Raw genomic sequence first — 24712 nt, 5'->3', positions numbered from 1 at the left:
CCAAACCTGAAATTGCTCTCAATCAAAATAGTTCACACAGGGAAATGTAATAAGGAATTCATTTGGCTTACTTAGTCTTCTATGATCACATTTTCCAGTGTACTCTATTGCTGGTGCTTTCTTTCCAAAAGCTCCATAAATCAAAGTAGGGTGGTGGTCTGGTCGCAAGTTTGTTTCTCATAGTTGCTACTTTTTTTTTGCTCAGCCTTCTCAGAGCCTATAAGAGGACAAGGGAAAGATATGGGGAAACTGCCAATATGTGCTTTGTAACTTCCAGCCATATCTGTTAGACAGAATACCGATTTTTCTTATCATGTTTATAGGATGCTGTTGTGAACCTAATTTGTTCCTGCTGCTGAAATATACCCACTATTAGTAGCAATCCTATCTTAAAATACTGCTTGAAAACAGAGATGCATTTTTAACTAACTAATCCCCAATAATGTTCAAGCTGGTGACATAATAGCTTGAAACAACAGACTTTTATTGCACAAACTGGATTTTCTCTTTTGCGCTATAAAATCTAGCTTATTGAAAATGTATAATATTCCATGAGTTTGAAGGGTTTCCAAATGGCTTCATTTCCAAGTCTTTATGTCAGCAGTGGCACATTAGGGATAGCAAATTAATGATTTTGGCCTGGGCTTGTGACTCCTTGCATCCTGAATAATAGGACACAGACATTCATTTAGACAACTTTCTTTCCAAAACCATCATTCAGGGGCCTCAGGACCCCTTCTTGCCATGTGGTTTTGACAACTTGCTTTTCAGTACAGTATTTAAAGGGAAAGTTGTTCATGAGCTTGAATGGCTGCACTTTCTCTTGTGAGCTGTTGAAATGCTTAGTTCTATTGTATCCAGTTTGAAAGTACGGTAAATGGTATAACACAGAGCCAATGTGGTGCAGTGGTTAGTAGGCAATTCAATTTCAAACTCCTGTTCAGCTGAGCTTCCTGAGTGGCCAAGGGTTTATCTGTCAGCCTAACCTACCACACAGGGTGGTAGTGATTAGGTTTCTGCAATGCTCTGAGCTCCCCAGTGAATTTCCCTCTATAATTCCTAGTGTTTATATGCCACTTTACAGGGCAAAAGAAAGACCCAAACTTGGCTTCCTCGACTGCTTTGAATAGGTTTAATTTGGAACACAGAATGCTACCTTATACCAAATCAGATCATTGCTCCAAGTAGCTCAGTGCTGTCTACACTGACTGGCCGCAGCTTTCCAGAGTTTCAGGCAGGGAACTCTCAGCGCCATCTGCGGATGCCAGGGATTGAACATGGTACTTTCTGCAAAGCAGAAACTGTACTACAGGGTTGCGGCCGTTCTCACAAAATGGAAAGATGGTAGTCACTCGTAAATAGCTACCTTGCTCATTGCCTATGGCAATAACTGCCTCCAGGTGAGAAGGGAAGAATATTTATTTGTAAATCAGAAGAAAATTAGCTCTACTTTTTATGCATGCCATATGCATGCCATGTATGAAGCTGCCGTATATTGAATTGGGCAGTCCAATGTTTCCAATATGTCATATCCTAATAAGGCAGGCTAGAAATCCATTAATTGTTGTTGTTGTTATTTCATCTGTGAAGAACTCACACCTCTCTCTCTCTCTCTCTCTTTCCCCCTTTTTTCTAGATAAGCTACTAATTCTAACTGTTGCAACAAAGGAAACGGATGGCTTTCACAGATTCATGCAATCAGCAAAGCATTTCAACTACACTGTAAAGGTATTGTGTACCCTCCTCCTCTTTCAAAATATGGAAAATAGTTTCTCTCTGTGTGTGAATTCACACACGCACACACACTCATAAAATAAACCACTGTAGAATGAAATCATGGAAAATACCACTTCGGTCATTTGCTGCATACCTTTGCCAATTCAGAATTACTCCCTACTGTAGGTTTAGTAATCTTTCACCTAGTCTAGCTCTTAATATTCCAGATGGTGGAGTTTTCTACTTAGCTCAGGAGGCTATTCCACAGGCTTATAGATTTAAGGGCTGGCAAGGTTTTATCCACAGTCTGTGTAAATATTATCTCTTTTCCTTTCCAGTTAACTTATGCTTATGCTTGGTAACTATTTTCATCCGAAAGCATCCCCCTTATATTCTGCATCTTCAGAATAAAATGCATCCATTTCTTGGAATTTATATCTCCTCCTTATTTTTGGCCTTATCCCAACTGCTGCTTTAAAAAAGTTACTTCTGCGAGGAATGTGTGCTCCTCCACTTGGTTCTGTAGGAAAACACTGATAACTGAAATAGGCTGTAAAGGACTTAGCACTTCAACTTTAAAGGGAATTTCCTATCAGAGAGGTCCAGAGCAATGGAGGTCAATAAAAAATATTTTGCTTAGCAGATTCCCATGGGCCTGACTGCAAGGCATAGAGATATGACATGTACTGAGTCAGATTACTGGCTAATCTAAGTTTAGTATTGCTGCACTGACCAGTAGCAGCTCTCAGGGGTTTTGGACAGGACATTTTCTCACTCCTACTTGGAGACATTAGTGACTGAACTTTGAACTTTCTGCATGCAATGCCTATACTCTGCCAGTGACTGTAGGAAATTTAGGAAACTGCATTTCACCATGTCAGTCCTATGGTCCATCTAATTCAATGCAGTCTACACTGACTGGCTGGCGCTGTGGGTTAAAGCCTCAGCGCCTAGGACTTGCCGATCGAAAGGTCGGCGGTTCGAATCCCTGTGGCGGGGTGCGCTCCCGCTGCTCGGTCCCAGCGCCTGCCAACCTAGCAGTTCGAAAGCACCTCCAGGTACAAGTAGATAAATAGGGACCGCTTACCAGCGGGAAGGTAAACGGCGTTTCCGTGTGCGGCTCTGGCTCGCCAGAGCAGCGATGTCACGCTGGCCACGTGACCCGGAAGTGTCTCCGGACAGCGCTGGCCCCTGGCCTCTTAAGTGAGATGGGTGCACAACCCCAGAGTCTGTCAAGACTGGCCCGTACGGGCAGGGGTACCTTTACCTTTACCTTACACTGACTGGCAACAGCAAAAGATTTTAATCCCAGCCCAACCAGAGATTGAACCTGGGACTTATTGTACCACTGAGCTATGGCCCTGCCTCCTTTTAAAAGCCCCTTTTAAAACCATCAGTATTTGCTTGCTACTTAATATGTGACAAAGAAGCTGGGTCACGCCTGCCATCACAATCAGGCTCCGCATGCTGTTTTGTGAGCAGGGCTAAGAACTTTTGTGTATGTAAGGTCTTTCCACATAATCAGGATTCAGCAACCCCAAAAAAGGTAATTTCCAGTTGTGTGGACATTTCCTATACATGCACAATTTATTTTGTGCACGGAAGGAAGAGGCTGGTGTAGGCAACACGCAGTTCTCTTAATTCAGTTCTCAGAGCCTTTATCCCTTTTCTAAAATAGATTAAAAAGAAATCCCGGCCAACCAACTAAACAAATACTATTCCATCCTGAATGCACCATCTGTTCTGGCACCTCAACACTATGAAGGTGCTTTAGCTGTGATAGCATGAATGTTTATCCCACTGTGATGGCCAGGAATGAAACACAAGCAGTGCAGGATTCCTTTTTGCAAATGAGGCAAAACTTTACAATTACCACTGCCCAATGAAACTCCTCCAACATGCGGATTAGTGGTGTTTGTCTCCATTGTCCACAGTGTCCTAGTCCAGTTGTGATTTATCCTTTGGATATACTCTACTTATCTAGTTTAAGAATCAAAAGCTTTCCCCTCTCTTTCTCAGCAATTTGGTGCTTTGAGCAACTTATGTGGTGGAAAGTAATTGCTGGGTTACTGTTTGCTTAGGAATTGCCTCTCATATTTCTAGAGTGATGTCATAGTGCTCAGGACTGCTTGGGACATGGAAAATTTATGGGCAGTGAAATCCTGTCTTTAATATGTCTAAACTGTTGGAAGGCATGGGAGGTGTGTGTTGAGCTTTGTTGTAACTTGTTTTCAGCCTAAACATGTTCACTTCAAAATAAGTTTCTTTTCTACTCATTGACGTACAGGAAATGCACCGATAATTAAAATGTGATAGGGAAACAGTGTTTCTTCTTTGGAAGTGAATTGAGGATTCCCCCCCCCCCTCTAATCCACTAGATAGGACAACAGTAATCATATTTAAGAAAAAGTCTGATTTAGAAAGGGTTGAGCATTTGACAGGCCCCATAAGACCTGAGAAACTGGCTGATAAAATGATAGCTGACTTTTTACTAGCCCTCCATAATCCACTTGCAGCTCTGTCTTGTGGAGTTTATTGATTGATTGTGTTTGTACCTCACTCTTTTTCCCAAAGGAGGCCAGGGTGGCAAACAATTCAATTTAAAATAAAAACCCCTATTTAAATCCAATTAAATACCACCTTAAAACATCTAAGGGGGACGCGGGTGGTGCTGTGGTCTAAACCACTGGGCCTCTTGGGCTTGCCCATCGGAAAGTCGGCGGTTCAAATCCCCACGACGGGGTGAGCTCCCATTGCTCAGTCCCAGCTCCTGCCAACCTAGCAGTTCAAAATCACATCAAAGTGCAAGCAGATAAATAGGTACCGCTCTGGCGGGAAGGTAAACGGTATTTCTGTGTGCTGCTCTAGTTTCACCAGAAGTGGCTTAGTCATGCTGGCCACATGACCTGGAAAAACTGTCTGCAGACAAACGCCGGCTCCCTCGGCCATTAAAGCGAGATGAGCACCTCAAGCCCAGAGTCGTTCGCGACTGGACTTAATTGTCAGGGGTCCTTTACCTTTAAAAACATCTAAAACACCTAAAAACATTAAAAAGCTACCACAGACCCCCACAGTTACTAATTTTAAAGTTCCATCAGCTTTCCATCAGCTGTCAAATGCCTGGGTAAACAGGAATGTCTTTATATTTCTCTGGAAAGTTGATAAGGAGGGAGAAAGACATAGCTCACCAGGGAGGCATTCCACCAATGGTGAACTACCACTAAGAAGACTCATGGGTCATGGGTCAGTGCCAAAAAGGCAGGAGACAGAAGCAACGCCACTAACAGCCTCCTATGCTGACAGTAGGGCTTGTGGTGATTTACTGCAACCAGTGCCTTTAGTTCCAGCAGCAGGTATTGCCCCCCCCCCCCCGCCAAAGTCAAATCCATTGATGGACAAACAGCCAGTTCACTGGGTGAATGCATTCTCTGGTACCCGTAACAACCAAGTTGGAGTTATGGACTACCCTAGTCAGTGGCTTTTGCCATTGACAGTTGTTTGTGTTTTTGCTTGGAGATGTCTGCAGTTGTAGCAGATGTCCATCAGGAGAATACCAGGAGATACCAAGACCTACCGGCAGAGGAAGAAGCCCATCAGAGGACACATTAGCCAGTCCCCCTGGAGCTGACACTAATTTATGGGATGAAGACCAAATACTATCTCACTGCTGATCAATAATGGTCCAGGTTGTGACAGCACACTCTTCTCAAGACCCTTCATTATTTATCCTAGGTGCTGGGTAAAGGTGAAGAGTGGAAAGGAGGAGATATTCTAAACTCTATCGGAGGAGGTCAGAAAGTACGCCTGTTGAAGTCTGCATTGGAATCGTATGCTGATCAAGAGGATTTGGTGGTTATGTATGTTGACTGGTAAGATAACTTATTTATTTTGGATCCTGTACTTTGGACTGTGGAGGAAAATCAGTTTTGTTGTGACATGCTGTTGGTTAACATGCATATATTTCCCTGTGTCCTAGTTTTTAAATGGGGAAAGCTAGTGTTTCTTTCCACTTCCAGAGATTTTAGGCTGTATAAGAAGCAGGCTTTGTTTGTTTAACAGATTTACAGATGCAGAAACTGTCAGCGGGGCATGTTGTGTTCCTTGAAGGAAGGAGGGGGGAGTGGATGTTATCTAGCTTCAAGAAGCTGTGAGACACGCAGTCTAAAATAAACATTCCTGCTTTATGAGTTAGAAATTCCTGTCAGAAGTAAATGGGTAAATGACCTGCACAATTGGCAGTTAAATAAGAAAGTGTTTTTATAAAGAATGCACAGTGAGCGGTAGCAGCAAATTTATGTTAAACTTACAGCAGATTCCTTCAACCTGGTGCCCTCCAGCTCTTTTGCCCGACCAGTGGCCATGCTGGCAGGGGTTTATGGGAGCTGAAGTCCAACAACATCTGGAAGACAGCATATTGGCTAATTTCTAAAATTCAGAGGTCCAGTGCTGGGATGCAAGCTTTCCTGATGTTGTAATTCTTTCTGACTTGGGAGACTTCCTCCACCAGTCTCAGATGTTTTGTGTGGAAACTGGCTGAAATTATTCAATGATGCCCTTCATACATGCTCCTAGATCTTCTCCCCCAGCCCCATGTTTTCCAGGCCCTCCTATTGAAGAAAATTGCAGGGCTGAGCCTGGTGATCCATAATTCATATGAGGCTCAGAGGTAGAAGCTGTTATTTTGGAGCCCTAACTCTTAGGGTGTATGTTTTATAATTAATTGGTGTCGCCTTTCAAAAATATTTTCCCCTGTATTCTGTACAGGTTTATAGCTAAAGTGGGAATTTCACCCAGCTTGGAGTTTGCGAGTAGAGAATCAGAGGCAATTAATCCCGAGGAAATGTTTAATGGGATTAGAGTTGCAATAAAGACTATCACAGTGAAGTCTATTCCCTTCATACAATGTTGGACTACAACTCCCATCAGCCCTAGCCAGTACCAACCGATAGTCATGGATGATGGGAGTAATAGTCTTAACAGCATGGGACAGCCGGCCATTTCCCGGTCTGTTCTGTTTGGTTTACTAGCATAAAGATTCAGACCCTTTGCATGTGGTCTTTGTGTTACAATGGTGAGTGTGGAAGGGAAAAGTCTGAATCCTGCCTGCTGGCTCACTTATTGCACCTGTCCTTCACATGTTGAAGATGACATTTGTACAAAAGTGTCTAAGCATATACATGTCAGCAGGTGTGGATTCTTAATGATGAATATCCAGTGCTATTTTTCTAGAAAAAGAGGTCTGGAACTCACCATGAACACCTCCCTCGTTCTCTTAGAATAACAACGGCACCCACCTGAGAGATGCCAGAAATGAGTTCCTGTGAGTTCCCTCTTCAAAAAAGCCCCTTACGTAACCTTCATTTTTCAAGTGTGCGACATCGCCTCCAAAGCATGGAGGCTGGGCACCATGAATGAGCCAACCTAGTTGGTAATGCCCTCCCCACCCTGAATATCTAGCTCTATGGGGAATAACTGTCTGGACTCGGCTTCAGTCACTTACACATGGCCTGTGGAAGCCTGCCAATCTGACTTCCTTCCTATGGGAGAAATGGCAGGTCATCTGGCTGAACTTAGCACAGCATTCTCTGCTTCCCACAATTACCTAGGAGAGCAGCTTCTCCAAGACTTCAAAACATGCTTTAAAACATTCTCAAGGTGAGAAACTCAAATAATAAGAAAGTGGAAGACTTGATGCGTAATGTAATGAGCTGCACATTTCTTCTGAAACTTGCATGCTGTTAGAGTTTCAATTTCTGTTCATAAGCATTAGATGCATATTCTTACTTTTTAAAAACCTATTTGAGTCTTGCTTATATCGTTAGGTACATTCAGTCTAAGACCTTTCATATACCTCAAGCATTTGAAAGCTGATATCTGGTGGTTTTTAGCTGCTTTCTGTTTTATTGCTCTCTCTCTCTCTCTCTGTGTGTGTGTGTGTGTGTGTGTGTGAGAGAGAGAGAGAGAGAGAGAGAGAGAGAGAGAGAGAGAGATTTGTGGCAGGAAATGTGTACTTTGTGGGGGCTGTTTACTGTGATCATTTTTAGATGTGGTTGTATATTTTCAATATTTACAATGTCGCCTTGACATCTTTGGGTATAAGGCAACACATGAATTTAATAATAATAATAATAATAATAATAATAATAATAATAATAATAATTCAATAAAAATGTATATACCCCTTGATTGTAGAAAAAAACTTCAAATGACTTGCAGATTCTCCCAGTAGCTCATGACACAAAACGTATGGCCTGGTAAATTGTGTTTTGCCATGAGGCAAATGTTTTCATGATAGGAAAAATACTCACTTTGGCCACTTTGGAACAGGCAGAATTTCAACGTTATTAAACCCCATGGTTCATATAGCTATTTATAACTGATAACAAATCTGGAATTGGAATTTGTAAACATACTTTAAATATTTAAGCCCTACCACTCTGTCATATGGCCGCTACTGTTACCACTTCTAAAGTTGTCTGAATGCCTTAATATGCTGCCACTCTGGGACACAGAAAAGGAAAGGAATAACATGAGGTCATTCCGTCTTGTGGTGGAAAAACGTTGTCTGGGAGATCATACTCTAGAGAGCATCTGGTTCCTGTCACTGACTGAAAGTTCCTGCTACAATTTTGCAAAAAGGGAAAATGCAGCTCTGAGCCAGGCACCACTTTCTCCTCTCAGAGCATCCCCTGTTTCACTCTGTGCTTTAGGTCCAACTCTGGGGTTAGCCAGCTTGAATGGAGGGTTGTCTGGAGCACAAGCCAGCCATTTTCATTTATTCATTTTATATTTTTTGTTGAGAGCTGGAGAAACTCCAAGGCACACTTTTCACATTTCTTCTGCCAAACTTTGGGGAAAAGCAAAACAGTGGGAGTCTTCATGAACCCACTGGGTAACATTATACAGCTTACTTAATAGGCTTCCTTCCCTGCAAAGTTTCTAAATACCTGCCGTTCCGCTTGGAGCAAAAGACAAGCTTTTGCCTTTTCCCACTTACCTCTTGTTAATCAGCAGCTTTCTGTTCCAGCTTTCTTTTGCAGTGAGATTATTTGCCTCTACGAAAAACACAGCATGTCAGTCAACCTTACCTGTGTAATAGTTACCTATTTTCCCATGTGTTTAAGCTTTCTGAGATCTACATGAGAGGCCCTTCATCATTTCCCCTGCCATCATATGGGATGTGGGGGGGAGATGGTTACCAGGGAAAATGGCCTTTTCCTTGATTGTGCCTCTACTCTAGAACATATTCTCCAGAGAGGCTCACTTGGCACCCACCTGCCAATTTATATTCTTTCTTGTGCTTTATTTTCTGTTCTGTTTTTAAGCAAGAGATGCTATTTTAAGTATATTTTTGGAGCAACCAAAAGCAGGATATACATTACAAAAAATCAATGGATCAATTATTTCTTCAGTCTCTGAGTTTGATTCTGAAGCAAATAATCAATGAAGCCTAGTATACTTGATTGATTGTATGTCAGTTCCTTGCTATAGAGACAGAAATAACACTTCACTTCTGATATATATATATATATATATATATATATATATATATATGTAATTCTATATATGCATATGTAGTTATGTATATACATATATATATATGTATGTGTCCCAAATCTCAAATCAGCATTCTTTTTTTTCTTTTTCTTTTTAATTTTCAAATTTTGAAATAACATTTTTTTACACAAAAAAACACTTGTTTACATTAAAAGCATAATGTATGTCAATACATTTATGGGGTTCCCTGAACCCCCAGACATCTCTCTACCCCTCCCATGGCCTCCAATTTTTTCCCTTCCTTTTTCGTTGCATCTAATTGCATTTATCTAACTTATTACATTTCCATTTTTATCCTTTATCGTTTTAAATTACAAGTGCTATATCAATCCTGCTAACGTTTTTAAATGTTTATAGTGATCTTTAATATATTCTATAAAGTTATGCCATTCTTTGCTGAATTTATTGTGCTCTTGGTGCCTCAAATCTGCTGATTTGAGGCACCGAGGACAATAAGTTCAGCAAAGAATGGCATAACTTTATAACACATTCTGGATCAATCCAATGTATGCAGATGTAGCGCAAAAGTCAGTGCCCTCTGTCTTGAACACGCCTTCTCCTTCAGAGAAGGCATTGTTGTTGTTGTTTTTCTGTGAAAAATAGTTTGCTATGGTTTCCAGCAGGGATGGGTAACCTGTTGCGCTCCACATATTGTGGACTCCAGCTCCCATCAGCCAGGAAAGCAAATGCTCAAGGGCAATGGGAGTTGCAGTGCAATAACATTTTGAGGCACCAATCTAGACAAGACTTTTCAATACCAGGTGCTGAATTCCTCATCCCTGATTCACAGTATTTAAAACCTAAGTGTGGATATTGTTGCTGTTGTTGTTGTTCATCTCTATAATTGTTTCAAGGTGATATACAATAAAATAGCAGGGGAAACTGTTAAAAGCTTTATCTTTCTATGTAAAAGGCTTCTGTGCATTTTCACGCAGGTTTCAGTCCTCTCAGGGAAATGGAGACCAGCTACAGCAATAATTTATTCCACTACAGTAGTGAATTCTGACAGTCTGGCTCTATATAAAGGACTTCAAGTACACCATTTCAGAAATGTGTTCCTGAGTTTGCAGACGACACCAGTATTGCAGCTGAAGCAAGGATAGATTTTCAAACTAAAATATCATGTTTCAAGTCTATGAGTGAAATCAATATTGTTTTGCTAGCTAAGCTTCCCTCTTCTCCTACCAACAAAGGATTTCTTTTTTAAAAAAAGAAAGTGTAAAGGCCAGAAAATACATCGCCAAATCACATCATAACTTCTGAGCAAGGCATTCCTTTGGCAGTGGAACTTTACCATGGCCAGTGTGGCTTTTTTATATGATCCACTACTGTCATGCTGCCAGTGGTTTTAATTCAGATTAGGTAACCCTGAAAAACTTTTCTTCACACATTGCTCTTACAGGGCTTCATTATACAGTACTTCTTTGACCTGATTGGAATGAATTTTTGGTTTCCCCCACCCTTCAGGAAATACCCTGCATTTACAGTACAGTGGTGCCTTGGGTTACAAACACTTCGGGTTACAGACTCCGCTAACCCGGAAGTAGTACCTCAGGATGAGAACAGAAATCATACGGTGGCAGCAGGAGGCCCCATTAGCTAAAGTGGTACCTCAGGTTTAGAACAGTTTCAGGTTAAGAATGGACCTCCAGAATGAATTAAGTTTGTAACCAGAGGTACCACTGTATTCCATTTCTTTATATCTTTCAACTCTTCAGAGAATGCTAATGCTCCTTGGGACATTTTTCTAGGTCTGCTATGTTTTGCTAAGCATTGATCTACTTCAACAGTTGTAAACCTTCTGAAGGATCATATTATACATTTCCTATAGGCCCAATTCTGCACCTGTCTATCAGATTTTTATCCCAGTTTTCTCCAAAAGCAGAAGGCTGCATGCTTGGGTACCATCACCCACTTCAAAACTACCTTGTTAGACAGGTTGGGATAAAAATAGAGACTTGCTCAAGTTAGGCTTTGTGGTTGAGTAGCCATTCAAATGAGGGATTCCTTGGGTCTAGTCTGACACCCCTGCCCACATCACATTGCTTTTCTTTGTTCTTTTCAGGCCACATTAGACTTTCGGGGGAGCCATGACTGTCAAAGTGGGATAATAGTCCTTTATATGTGAGGCACAGATGTTCAGACATAGGCCCCTTGTTCTGTGATCCAAGGTCCCCCCTCCTCTTTTGAACCTGTTATATACTGAAGTTCTCACCCTTGGCCAGCAGGGGGATACTGTAGATAGTTTTCACTCAGGTCCACATATGCAATTAAGGGATTGAAAGTGACATTCAGTGATTGGATAGTTACAGAAAGTGTTACAGTTGCAATGTAGTGGAGCTCTATATAAGCAGGCTGGCTGAACCCTTCAGTTCAGTTCTGTTCTGGCCTGTGAATAAACAAGAGCTGTTTGAAGAATCGCTGTGTCATGTGATATGTTCACCCACAACTTAACAGAACCCATCACCATCTGATTCTCTAGTAAGCAGATTGATATCCAAGCATTATGTCTGGTGGAAGGGCCCCACACCGTGAGGGGTGGCTTTGCTGTCTTGCATTGGTTCTGTCTCTTTGAATGCTCTGCTCACTTAGATGTTGTTGGACTTGTTAGATCAGCACTGGGTTAATGGTCCTCAGGTGCTGTAACATTGCCAAGGAGAAGTAGGGCCCTTAAGCCTTTCCTAAGTGCTGCTTGAGTGTTTCTGTTCCTCCAATGGCGGTTCAATGTCCTCCACCCCCCACCCCCAGGAGAGAGAGCTTGGCCAGAGCTAGACATGCAGTTGCAGCCAAAGGACAAACACAACTTGCATATGTAGCTCACAGATGTCTGAAATGTAACTCTACCTGCTTTGGTACAGTGACATCATCCTTTTATGCAGCTGGACAATGCTTCCAGCTTAAACATAAAAGGAGTTAACAAAAAGTAAGAGGACTTCATAATTTAAAAAAGCAGTCTGGTAGTATGAGGAGAAAAAAATAATATTTTGCAATGCAAAGTTCTGCCTGACGCTGCTGTAAAGCTTCTGTCACTGAAATGCAGCCAGACCATGATCCTGTGCCTGCTGTTTTTCACATAACCTGTCTTTAAACATAATGTGACATGCTCATTTCAAATCCTTTTCTTGTTCAGTCCTCCACTCCTGTTCTTGGGAAAGCCCCCTTGAAGAGGTATTGTTTTCCTTTGTGATGCCTAGAATGTCCCATTTCCTGGAGAAATGCTTCCTGGCTCCTTCTCTACCATCAGAGCTGGTTGTGGATTCCATAAACATTGCCAGCACTTTTATATAATTTTATAATGAATTGATTTTAGAATGCTGTATTATTTTACTGTTGTTAGCCGCTCTGAGTCCGGCTTTGGCTGGGGAGCGTGGGATATAAATAAATTATTATTATTATTATTATTATTATTATTATTATTATTATTATTAGCTGTCCTAGAAAGTATAGGTCTCTCCCTCCCTAGGCTGAGTTGGCCCCATGGATGAGGTTTCCTTCTCTTGCCTCTGTTGGACTAGCTGTCTGGGAAGTCTATATAGAAGAAAGCAAAAAAGGAAAGCACACCTTGTGTCCTTCAGATGTTTTGGTTTCCAACTCTCATAGTCTGTAACCAGTGGCCATGCTGACTGGGGCTGATGGGAGTTACAGTGCAAAACATCTGGCAAGCACCAGGCTGATGATGGAGGAAACCAAGGTGTGGCAGCAGCAAGAAAATATAGGGTTGTGGAGAAGATGACAAGCAGAACATAAAATGAAGAATACAGTGGTACCTCAGTTTTCTAACGTCTCCGTTGACGAACTTTTCGGAACTCGATTGCCAAAAACCCAGAAGTAAATGTTTCCATTTTTGAACACATCTTGGAAGTTGAATGGGCATTGTATTTTTCTCAATTTTCTCTGTAAATTTGCAGACTGCCCTTTGCGCCTCGGTTTTCGAATGTTTCAGAAGTCGAATGGTCTTCCGGAACAGATTACATTTCAAAACCAAGGTTCCACTGTACATCTTTCACATCCTCAGTAGTTTAGTAGAGAGGAAACCTGTTTGAGTGCACATTTCATGACTGCAAAAAGAATGAAAAGAACAAGGCCTTCTTTTTCTTCCCCTCATGTGGTTTAAAACTGCCAAATGACAAGGACCTCTACAGCTTATGCATTTGTGGTAGTAGCTCTCTGGAGAGAGACTGGAGGAGAAAGGGAGCTGGGGAGACAAGGAGGGGAAGGATAGAGGCAGCCAAGATCTTGGACTGCTGAATTACCAGATGCAGGGGAATACAGTTTGGCAAGCTTGTGGTCGGGGAGAGGAAAATGAAAGGAGGCATAAGTCTTCTTTATTCCCTGGTAATGGATCTATGTGTCCAGAAAATATTTGAAGTGCTGTATAGGGAGAACTAGAGACATCCTGGAACAAAACTTTTTTTTTGGGGGGGGGACCCTGTAATAAGAGAGTGCAGATATGCACATGTAACACCTAGCTGTTATTGAAATCCAAAAGAGCAATTCTGTTCTCTTAAGCTTTCCAAAGGCCGTTAAAATAGGTACAGCTGAACATGTAATCCAGTAGCATTGGATATAATGACTGAGCTAAGTACCATAACTTTCAGAGAGGCAAGTAGTCTGTGTTTTATTGACTAGTCAGTTTTATTAACTGTGTTTGCAAAGAAGGTAGACATTGGATGAAAAGGGCATGGTGATGGTAGAATAGAGATTTGCCTGAGTGGAATCAAGTCAATAATTGCTCCGGTTCCTAGACAAAGGCCTCCTTGAGTTAATGAATTTGCAGTGCAATGATTCCAACAGGGGCTCATTCATTGTTAGCCCTTTTCATGGTTTTATACAAAAAGCAGGGGTTTCTTTTTGCAAACCGTGTGTGTTGTGACAGAGCCCTGTGTCTTAAGACCTGCGGTAGCATCTATAATAACCTTGTTCTACTGAAAGTTGGCATGCCAAAGCCAACATATCGGTTTTCTTCCAGGGAACATGCGTTGGCAAAGGAAGAACACAACAAGTGATTGTTATAAACCACCTTAATGAAAGCAGCCCATTTTGCACTCTGCTGCCCTTTTGTATTGGTATCACTCCTTGTCAAAGGACCATTGTAATGCTTTGTATATACTGAATGCTGCACTGCTAAAACATTGCTTCTCAAATATATGTCTCCAGTTAGTTGTAAAATCTCAGCAGCATCAGCAAAAATATCATAGTTTGTGGTATCATGTGGTACAACATTCAGCATGTTACATCCTAAACAAGCTATTTCTGCAGATGAATCAGCAGTGAGCCTCAGTCTCTGAAAAACTGTTTGTGAACTGGTATTGCCAGCTGCGGATATTATCACTGATGTTTGGAAGTGGTGTGTAAAAGTACAACCATGATAGAGCAGACAGATTTGCGAATTTGTAATCACTCACAAGGCAGTGGTGTTTTATGCAGGCACTTAAAGAGCAAGCAATCTGATACAAAAAACAAAACAAAAACCCAAACACTAGCCCAGGCTTCCTCAACCTTGGCCTTCCAGATGTTTTGGGACTACAATTCCCATTATCCCTGACCACTGGTCCTGCTAGCTAGGGATCATGGGAGTTGTAGGCCAAAAACATCTGGAGGGCCGAGGTTGAGGAAGCCTGCACTAGCCCCTTTCAGGCATCCCATTTGTGTACAAAACTGACATGAGAGCAGGAATGAGCCTTATACCCACTCTATCGCCATCCCCATTCAGAAGTTGGAGGGCGAATGTACAAAGGGCCCTCTTATACATTGTCCTCCTCCAGGTTCCAGATTGTAGATATCCTGTTCAAACTGTGGTGCCTAAGCATAGCTTGCAAGATTTGTTTTTGCATGGTGCAGAATTTGCATTTACCTTGCAACAGAATATTAACAGTTGGCACAGATTAAACACACACACAGTTGTGAGGACTATTCACAATGTCATCCAACTAGGATGAATGTATGGGGGAATGGGATTCTAATGGCTTCTAATTGCTTCTTTCTGGCTGTCCCTGTGGTTGTCCTAAACCTCATCTAGAGGACTGAGGTAATAGTTGGCTGTTACTTTTTAGGGCATAGACAAACAGCTGGTGTTCTCTACATGTTGTTGTGCTACAACTTCCAAGGACCCTGACTATTGGTGAAGCTGGCAAGGATTGAGAGAGAGAGAGAGCACCACATTGGCTATTCCTGGTGTAGTGTATAGGTAGTAGTAGCAATAATAATTTTATTATTTATATCCCAATATGTTGCTTCTTGTGGAGGCTCATCTGTGCTCACTGCAGGAAACTAGATTTGCATACTTCAGTGTGCCCTATGTAAGTCGAAGCAAACTGGTTTTGTTGTGTGGTGGTGAAAGGAAGAGCTGAAAAAAGGGCATCCAGTGAGGGTATTCTGGGAAGTGATACATGACGAGAAAATTAGTTTTCTAGAAGTACATTTTATGTTGTTTGAAAAGCTCAAATATAATGCACAAAATAACATGTCAAGAAAATGGAATAAACTGCAGTATGAATGAAGCCCAAGTGAATGGTATGGTGACAATTAGCCAGATTTTCGGAGTAAATGAATTGTATGCATCTCTTTGAGGTTGCATGCATCATCTTTTCTAAATAATAAAATATGCACATGAAATAACTTTTTGAAAATGAGATTTATTCTAAGTCTCTCTCTCTCTCTCTCTCTCTCTCTCTGTGTGTGTGTGTGTGTGTGTGTGTGTGTGTACACACTCACTCACTCCTGTTTTGAATATGTTAAGCCTAGAAATGCCCTTAATGCTCATCTTTTTATCCCTCCAAACTTCAGCTATGATGTTATATTTGCTGGGGGACCTGAAGAATTGTTAAAGAAGTTCCAGCAAGCTAATCACAAGGTAGTGTTTGCAGCAGATGGATTGATATGGCCTGATAAACGACTAGCAGACAAGTACCCTGTTGTTCGCAGTGGAAAACGGTACCTTAATGCAGGAGGTAGGTAGTTTCATAAAAACTGTTTGATTTATTTCACAATATTTATTTAATGCTTGATCATAATGAGACTTCAAAAACAGTTGACAAAACATCTTCTTTAGTGCTGATGGTGATCCTTCTGCTTCTGGAGAGTCTGTGGCAGGTGGCCAGCCCAGAGTTCAGTTGGTAGAGCATGAGACTGCAGGTCATGAGTTTGAGTCCCACATTAGGCAAAAAGATTCCTGCATTGCAGGAAGTTGGACTAGATTATCCCTGTGGTCCCTTCCAGCTCTACAGCTCTGTGATTCTATATTTCAGATATCCACCCACTCTGAAAACTAGATGTTTTCTATTTATCCAGGGCAGGACTTATCTAGCAGCTAATGAACTCTGACATACTCTCACACTTTGATACCATTCTTAAAGCTCTCCACGTCATGTTGGACTAGAACTCACATCACTCCTGACTCCATGGGGCATGCTGGCTGGAGATTATGGGAGCTGGAGCCTAACATTACCTGGAAGACCACAGATTCCACACCACTTCTTCTTCTTTTTAATTTATTTATATTTTCAAATTATATATTTCATTAATTTTACAATCATTTTAACATTTCAAAGTTTGACTTCCTTCCCTCTCTTTCTGCAGTTCCTTAAATTTATTTTTTAATATCTTCTGCATATCCAACTTCATTTAATTTGCTCATTTGATTATCTACTTTAAATAGATACTCTTATGAAACTACAGGTTATTACAATAATCCTGCCAATGTTTTTATCTGTTTGCAATTTATCTATAAATATTCAGTAAACCATTTCCATTCTTTTATTAAAAGTTTGTTATCTTGATTTCTTATTCTTCCGGTAATTTTTGCCATTTCTGCATATTCCATACATTTTTGTATCCATTCTTCCCTTTGGGACTTCTGCTTCTTTTCATTTTGGGGCAAGTAGCATTCTTGCCGCTGTAGTAGCATACATATACTATGGTAGCATACATATGGTAGCACACATATAGTATGGTAGCATACATATATTTAGGTAGTTCTGTCTCTATAGTTCCCAAAAGGAAAGCTTCTGTTTTTTTTCAAAGGTTATTTTGAACATCCTTTTCAATTCATTATATGTCATTTCCCAGTATGCTTTAATCTTACTACAAGACCATCACATATGATAAAAGGAACCTTCTTTCTCTTTACATTTCCAACACTTGTTCGATTTAGATTTATATATTTTTGTTAGGTTACTCAGTGTTAGATACTAATGTTATATCATTTTTACATCATTTACGTGCTGTAAATTTTATATCCATATTCCACAATTGTTCCCATGCTTCCATGTCTATATTATAACTGATATCTATTGCCCAGTGTATCATTGAGGATTTTACTTGCACAGAGATTCAGGGAAATTGTACTAAGACAAGTCTCTGGTCATAAATGGATGGGAAAACTTTATCTAGTTTCATCTACTGGGACTTCCTGAAGTTAGATGTTCAGTGCAGGCAGCTCATTTTCAAGTGGAAACAGTGATGTCTTTATTTAGTTCAATCTATGGTCTCTTTCAGGATTTATTGGATATTCTCCAGCTGTAAACAGTATTGTGCAACAATGGAACCTCCAAGATAACGATGACGATCAGCTTTTTTATACAAAAATCTATATCGACCAATTAAAGAGGGTATGTTGAACCACTTTATGAATCATTTTTATGATTCCTGGAGTACATCAGCTTTGCACACAATTGTGAAAAATGAGTGATGAACCAAGCTAAAATTCTGGCTATGTTTAGGTCACTTGAAAGAATGATTCTATCTTCTATAAATATCCTATATTAGCTCAAATGGCATCTACAAACAAGAGGGTTTGGATGCAGGGTTTTGGAAAATTTTGGAACCCCAAAATTTCAAGATTTTTCATTGGGATGGAATTCTTTTTTCCAATGATGACTGTGCATGTTCAGTGGCCAGGTGGAATGCTGGCAGATTATGTGGGGGGTGGGTTGCATATGGGAGTAGAAAAGGACCTGGTCAATAGGAACCTGGACAAGAACACCCCTCACTGTAACATTTTGTTGTAGGTTCGATGTGTTTAGTTTCATGCTGTCATCCGCCTAAATTAGAGGTAGTCTGCCTAAGGACTTTTGGACATCCAGGAAATAAACTCCTGCACAATTCCAGTATTACATGGGTGTTGTATTGATTTTAGTGGAGATTTTAGCAGATCTTTGGGTGAGAATTCTATTGCAGTGGTCCCTTTGAAGAACATGGTTTGCTGCTCGTTCTCTTTTTTCAAAGCAAGGCACAAACAAGAAAGTCAATATGTATAGCAGCAACATCTGAAGTCACCCAAATTGTTCTGTATATATCCTGGTATATTTCCAAATTTTCTTTATTTCAAGCTGTTAATGTATTAGTGTCAATTGGCAGCTCTTCTCCTATACCGCTGACTCATCATTCTTTGAGAAGTCATGAACTTAATTTGCTTGGCTTACAAAACAGAAAGCAAGCCTTTGTTTGTAGGATGATAGAAACCGCTGGCTAAATGAATTGTATGTTCTTGACGAGGGACAGATCTGTATGATACGCTGAACTATGAAGATATATGAGGGATTGGGAAACATCTGGCATAAGAATTAAGGATATTAAAATGAATTGTCAGCGAAAACATCCAGTCATGTTTGCAGATAGTTTACATTTGTCAAGATGGTTAGAATTCTGTTTGTAGAGTGGTACTTCGGGTTACATACGCTTCAGGTTACAGACTCCGTTAACCCAGAAATATTGCTTCAGGTTAAGAACTTCACCTCAGGATGAGAACAGAAATTGTGCTCCGGCGGCATGGCAGCAGCAGGAAGCCCCATTAGCTAAAGTGGTGCTTCAGGTTAAGAACAGTTTCAGGTTAAGTACGGACCTCCAGAACGAATTAAGTACTTAACCCGAGGTACCACTGTACTGCCCTTGATTTTATAATGCCTCATTTAGCATATTTTATATACTTACATTTTAGGAACGCATTAATATCACGTTGGATCACAAGTGCAACATTTTCCAGACTCTCAATGGAGCAGTTGGTATGTATTCTGAAGTGTCTATTGAGTGATGAAGGATATGCCTCTCAGATTTCTTCCTTGCCATTTCTGCATTACCTATTATATAATACAATACATCCAAGGGGCTTTCTGTACATTTATACTTCATATGGAATTAACATCAAGTGGAGATTGCTTACAGGCCCCCTGGCTTATGTAGTCTTTCATTGGCTTCCCAGTGGGAGAACTGACTGACCAACTGGAAGATCATGTAGTTATTTGAACATTGGATCACTCCTCATCCCAGAAAAATAAAACCTAGAAAGATATCCCAGCTTTTTTCTCCCCACAATAGAAGTAGGCAAAGGAGAGGGAGAGAGGTGGCAGAAGACAGTCTGCCTCCACTGTTTCCAGAACAGCCCTGAGGGGGAAAGATTGTATCTGGACAGGCCCTGACTTACAACAAGTGTTGGGAAATAGTCACCCAGTTCCTCTGAGGAAGCAGGAGTTCCCATTGTCATAAATATGATCTTGGGATAGGAATAATAATGATATTTAAAACAAACAAGCAAACAAGCAAAATATTGTGGTTCTTATTTGGCAACTGAAAATGTTCCTAGTGAACGTAGAAATTAACAGCCTGTGGATCGTAGGCTGAAATGACAGGAAATATGGAGATCTTTTTTTCTTTTCTTTTTTTTTAAAAAGGATGCTCAGGGAAAGCGTGTTCTCCTTCATGGAGAGCACGTGTTGTGGTGGGGGCCGCCAGGACACTCCAAAGCTGGGGGGCAGGCTAATTGGTCATTGGCCACTGATGCAATTGGGGCTTCCCTTGTTGTTCGGAAGAAGTTAATGTTGCCATTTGTTGATTGACAGCCAGAAATGCTAAAACTCCCTGCACGAGGCTAGGGCTTCCTCTTTCCGACCGTGCATCGGATTGCCCGTCCCCCCCTCCCTAGAATTAGGGTTGTTCGCTTTGACCTTGCTATGCCTGTCATGGGGTCGTCTGCTCTTGGGGCAGGGGCCTGGTAGGAATTTTGTCCATCTGGCTGATTGGCTGGGCCCATTTGGTTTTGCCTACTGCGTAGCAAATCGACACAATTTGTACGGTTGCGGTTAGGCATTGGTTTATGGTTTGGTTGGTTGAGGGGAAGTGGTTGAGTGCCTGCCCCTCTAATGCTGCTGCTGCAAGGGATTCCGTTAAAGGAATCGGGGGCTAACTATTGCTTGTCCACTCTGTCAAGGGGGCTCGGGCCATAGCAATGAGCTCCTGGTTGCATTTGGGGTGAGGGCAGGTTCCCTGCTCCGCGTAACCCCCAAGTGTATTCCCCTATTCTGACTTTCGCATCGTGCGGAATGTCAGTCTGTCCCCCATGGTGGGGGCAGATAGTCGCAACCAATGCCTAAGCAACCACTCACAAATTTGTATTTCAATATAGTTGTGGCCAAAATTATGCCAAAAATCTTAAACAAAAAATTCTGTGTGATGTGTGAGTTATTGGGGTGGCCCTGGGGACCTCGACACACAAATGCAAAGAATGCTGTGAGAGTCTTGTTTGAGTAAACTACAGATGATGTATCTTTAACTTCCTGGTGGGCTGCAGATGAAGTGCTCCTGAAATTTGAAGATGGAAGAGCCAGAGCGAGAAATTCACTGTATGACACTTTGCCAGTCACTCTCCATGGAAACGGCCCAACCAAAGTGAGTGACAGTGACTGTTTCAGCTAAGTTTTTAATTTATTTAATGATACTGGGATACTAGCAGCCTACTGAGGATTAGTTGACAGTGGCAGTAGGGTAGAATTATCACATTCTGTTTCACCCCTGGTTTCCACTCATTTAAGTTGAGTTAGCACGACAGCAGAGCCTTGTGGAACTGGCCTTTAATTGAAAGGTACAGAAACAAGATTTTATTATACTGCTGAATTAATTAGGGCTGTTTTTTTCCCCCTACCTCCCAATTGTAGCTTAATCTCAATTACTTTGGAAATTATATCCCTAATGGCTGGATCCGTGAAACTGGATGTGGTGCCTGTGATACAGATTTATTAGACTTCTCCACACTTGATGTAAGTATCTGTTGCATGCGGCTGAATTCTTTCAATGTTGAGCTACATATTGATCGTCATGGCATTGTCTACCTCCTTGTGCCCCTGAACTGTTGCTCCAGCTTCTCCCTCCTTGCTTTTATCAACCCTTCCCATCCTGCTACCACCTACCTTTCCCTCATCTTCAACAGCTTTCTTCCAGGCCCTTCATGCCCATATTTAGTTTTGGTCTGAATCACTTAATGCTTCACAGTTTCCAGATGTTTATATAAAGTGTCTGGTAGAGCGGTAGAAACATATTTTTTTTGTCTTTTTGGCACATGTTTGTGCAGGTTACAGTACATTCTTGGTCTTCATTGATTCAGATAATATACGAAATGTTTTTCCTGGCACTGACAGCTAGTCATGATTCAAAGTATCATTTTTTGGGGGGGGAAATAGCTGACAAAGCTTTTTTGCACTCACTCAAAGAGAAACAACTTCTAGCTGACATTTCATAGACATCATCAAATCTTACACTACGTATGCAACCGTCAGGATTCTTACTGGCTAATTGGATTGTTAAGCTTATTGGCTATGCGTTTGCAGTCCACTGTAATTTCTTGCAGCAGTTCTTCCATCAGTGTCAGGGGTAAGATAACTCCTGAATGCCATCTGGGTCAGCTGCATTGGCAGGCTACCATAGTCTTCAGGAAAAAAACCTGATCCCATAAGAACTTTAGAACTCCAGGAAACTATTTCCATTGTTCCAAATTCTCAGTGAGTTTTCCCACCCCATCCTTCACACTCTACCCCTTAGTTATTATATATTCTGATTACATCATTAATACACTTATATAAAGCCTGAGAAGGGTCATAGCTCAGTGGTAGAATATCTGCTTGTTTTCAGGAATATGGTTATAGGAATGCAGCATAAAACTTACTAATTTCTCAGACAGCATTTTGCTCACTTATTTCAGTAGGAATTTCATGGATTCTTATTGTATCATTTCATTTCAGCTATTAGTATCTCAAAACAGCAATTAAAAGTGTATTCAGAGTTATAACTTCTGTAAAACTGGAGGTGATTTCCCAAGATATATAATATGGATCATTTTGGTTAAATGTAAGATTGTTCATACTGTTTTAAACTTTAAAGTAAAAGCTTTTCGTGGTTTTCTTTTATTTTTGTGCACTTTTTTTTTTAAGGAGATTCCAACAGTAACAATTGGTGTTTTCATTGAACAACCAACTCCTTTCCTGCCTAAGTTTCTAGACAGATTGTTGACTCTGGACTATGCAAAGGAAAAAATTACCCTCTTCATTCACAATAATGTAAGTACTTTAGGTGGTAATTGAACAGTTACATTTGTAAATTAGTTAATGAAGTTGGTCTAGTTATGTAGATTGACAACAAAGTTAAGTTCTTAAACATTTAAATGGATCTCTTATTACAGAACAATAATGTGTGTGTACATATATGTATACACATACATACATGTATGTACATGCACACATGTTCAGAATAAAATTTCATCAAAAGCCTGTTAACATCTCCATTCTTCCTCAGTTCAGTACTGTTTATAAGACATGCAGCTATGCCACCATGACTTAAACTACTTGTTCTTTTGGTTTTTGAAAGTGGTGGAATTACACCATCTACCAATAAATATTAAATAGCTCCTCCAAATAATATTTAAGGGCAGCTGTTAAAGCTCCTGTGTTTTGGCATCAATAAGTATAATCAGAGGGAGGAATGTTGGTGTGTGTTGGGGGTATAGCTCCTCACTTGTGAAAGAGCATTTTATTTGGACTGCTCCTTGTGTGGCCTCTAGATGCTTTTCTCCAGTTTATTTTCCAGTATACCTAAAGATATGAAAGTTTCCCTCTTTCTTTCTCTCTCTGCTGCCCCCCTTCTTTTTATACCATGGATGGGGAACCAATGGCCCACAGGCCTAATTTCCCATGAGGCCATTTCCCATAAACCACGCCCACCTCTTCAACCCTTGATGTCCAATGGGAAGGAGGTAAAGGCACGACCTTCACTTTGAAGTCCATTTCTAAATGTTTTCAGTAGAAGACAAGGATCTTTGCCCAATGGGTTTAAAAGGTTCCTCATCTCTTGCTTATCCCTTCCATTTAACTTCACTGTCACCTATTCCTCATAGAAAGTATACACAGCTCAGGCCACTGCCTCTGAATACCAGTTGTTGGAGACTACAGGAGGGGCGAATGATCTTTTGTTCAGATCCTGCTAGCAGGTTCCTTCAGACATCTACTGAGAGAACAGGATGCCAGGCTAGATAGGCCATTGGCCTGATCCAACAGGCGTATTTTACATTTTTTGCTTATTTTGTCCGAATAAGTTTAGGGTAATCAATATTCAGAGGGGAGCAAGCAATGACTGGTGAGGCAGTTCACAATGCGATATCTGGTGGCAACTGCATGGCAATAGAGAGGGAGAAGAATTCTCTTAACTTTATACAGTGGTACCTTGGGTTACATATGCTTCAGGTCACATACGCTTCAGGTTACAGATTCCGCTAACCCAGAAATATTACCTCGGGTTAAGAACTTTGCTTCAGGATGAGAACAGAAATCATGCTCTGGCGGCGCGGCAGCAGCAGGAGGCCCCATTAGCTAAAGTGGTGCTTCAGGTTAAGGTTAAGAACAGACCTCCGGAACAAATTAAGTACTTAACCCGAGGTACCACTGTAATTGCTGAGAAGTAGAGAAATGGGTTGCTGCAGCTGCACCATTCAAGTGTATGGCTGCACACCTGATGACTTCAGGCACCTGCACCCAATCTGGGGCAGTTTATCCACCCGGCAACAGTACGCTTACATAGAGTTGACCACAGCTTGTCCAACACCATTCCCTGTGTTCTGTGGAATTGATGTTTGTGTGCTGCCACACCTAAAAAAAGGTTGGTCCAATGAAAGACCTTGCTTAGGTTACATCCCAATTTATTCATCAGCAAATAATGAATTATGGAGAACCGTTGCTATTCATTTTTACAAATGCAAACAATTCTATATATACACTGAGGCTTGCAACTCAAATAGAGTCACAAAACTGAAAACAAACAGTTTTATAAATTTATGCCTGGCACAATTTCACATATTTTTTACTGGCTAACTAGTATAGATTTAGTGGTTCAGGGAAGGTACTGAAATAGTTTTACACCCCCCCCCCCAAAAAAAAAACAACCCCTAGATTTTAGAGCTTATCCAATGAAACTGAATTTTCACAAGCAATGGGAAATCACTTTTTAACTACTCTGATTGATGTGTAAAAAGATAAGATCTCTCTAGGAATAATAAATCCCAGTTAGGGAATATTTGATATGTAGTGTCACTCTATAGTATAGAAGGTAATGCCATGGGCAAAAGATCACAACCATATATTCTACATTAATTAAGAAAAACTGGCTACACCCTTCCATTTCCACC

At 40.9% G+C, this 24712-nt stretch overlaps 1 protein-coding gene across 2 annotated transcripts in view; it reads left to right on the top strand.

The window, feature by feature from the left end:
• The window catches only part of PLOD2 (procollagen-lysine,2-oxoglutarate 5-dioxygenase 2), a 58709-nt gene that overhangs the window by 16569 nt on the left and 17428 nt on the right, over positions 1-24712 (top strand). For both annotated transcript variants that reach the window (XM_079977839.1, XM_079977838.1), the window contains exons 2-9: positions 1637-1728; positions 5449-5585; positions 16060-16223; positions 17770-17882; positions 19211-19274; positions 20837-20934; positions 21201-21302; positions 22470-22595. In XM_079977839.1, the coding sequence (XP_079833965.1) occupies positions 1637-1728; positions 5449-5585; positions 16060-16223; positions 17770-17882; positions 19211-19274; positions 20837-20934; positions 21201-21302; positions 22470-22595 (896 nt within the window). The remainder of the gene's footprint in view (positions 1-1636; positions 1729-5448; positions 5586-16059; positions 16224-17769; positions 17883-19210; positions 19275-20836; positions 20935-21200; positions 21303-22469; positions 22596-24712) is intronic.

The sequence above is a fragment of the Podarcis cretensis genome (assembly GCF_951804945.1).
Source record: "Podarcis cretensis genome assembly, chromosome: 5".
Classification (NCBI taxonomy): Eukaryota; Metazoa; Chordata; class Lepidosauria; order Squamata; family Lacertidae; genus Podarcis; species Podarcis cretensis.
Note: the sequence above shows the minus strand (reverse complement) of the source record. Positions and strands in the feature narration are given on the sequence as shown.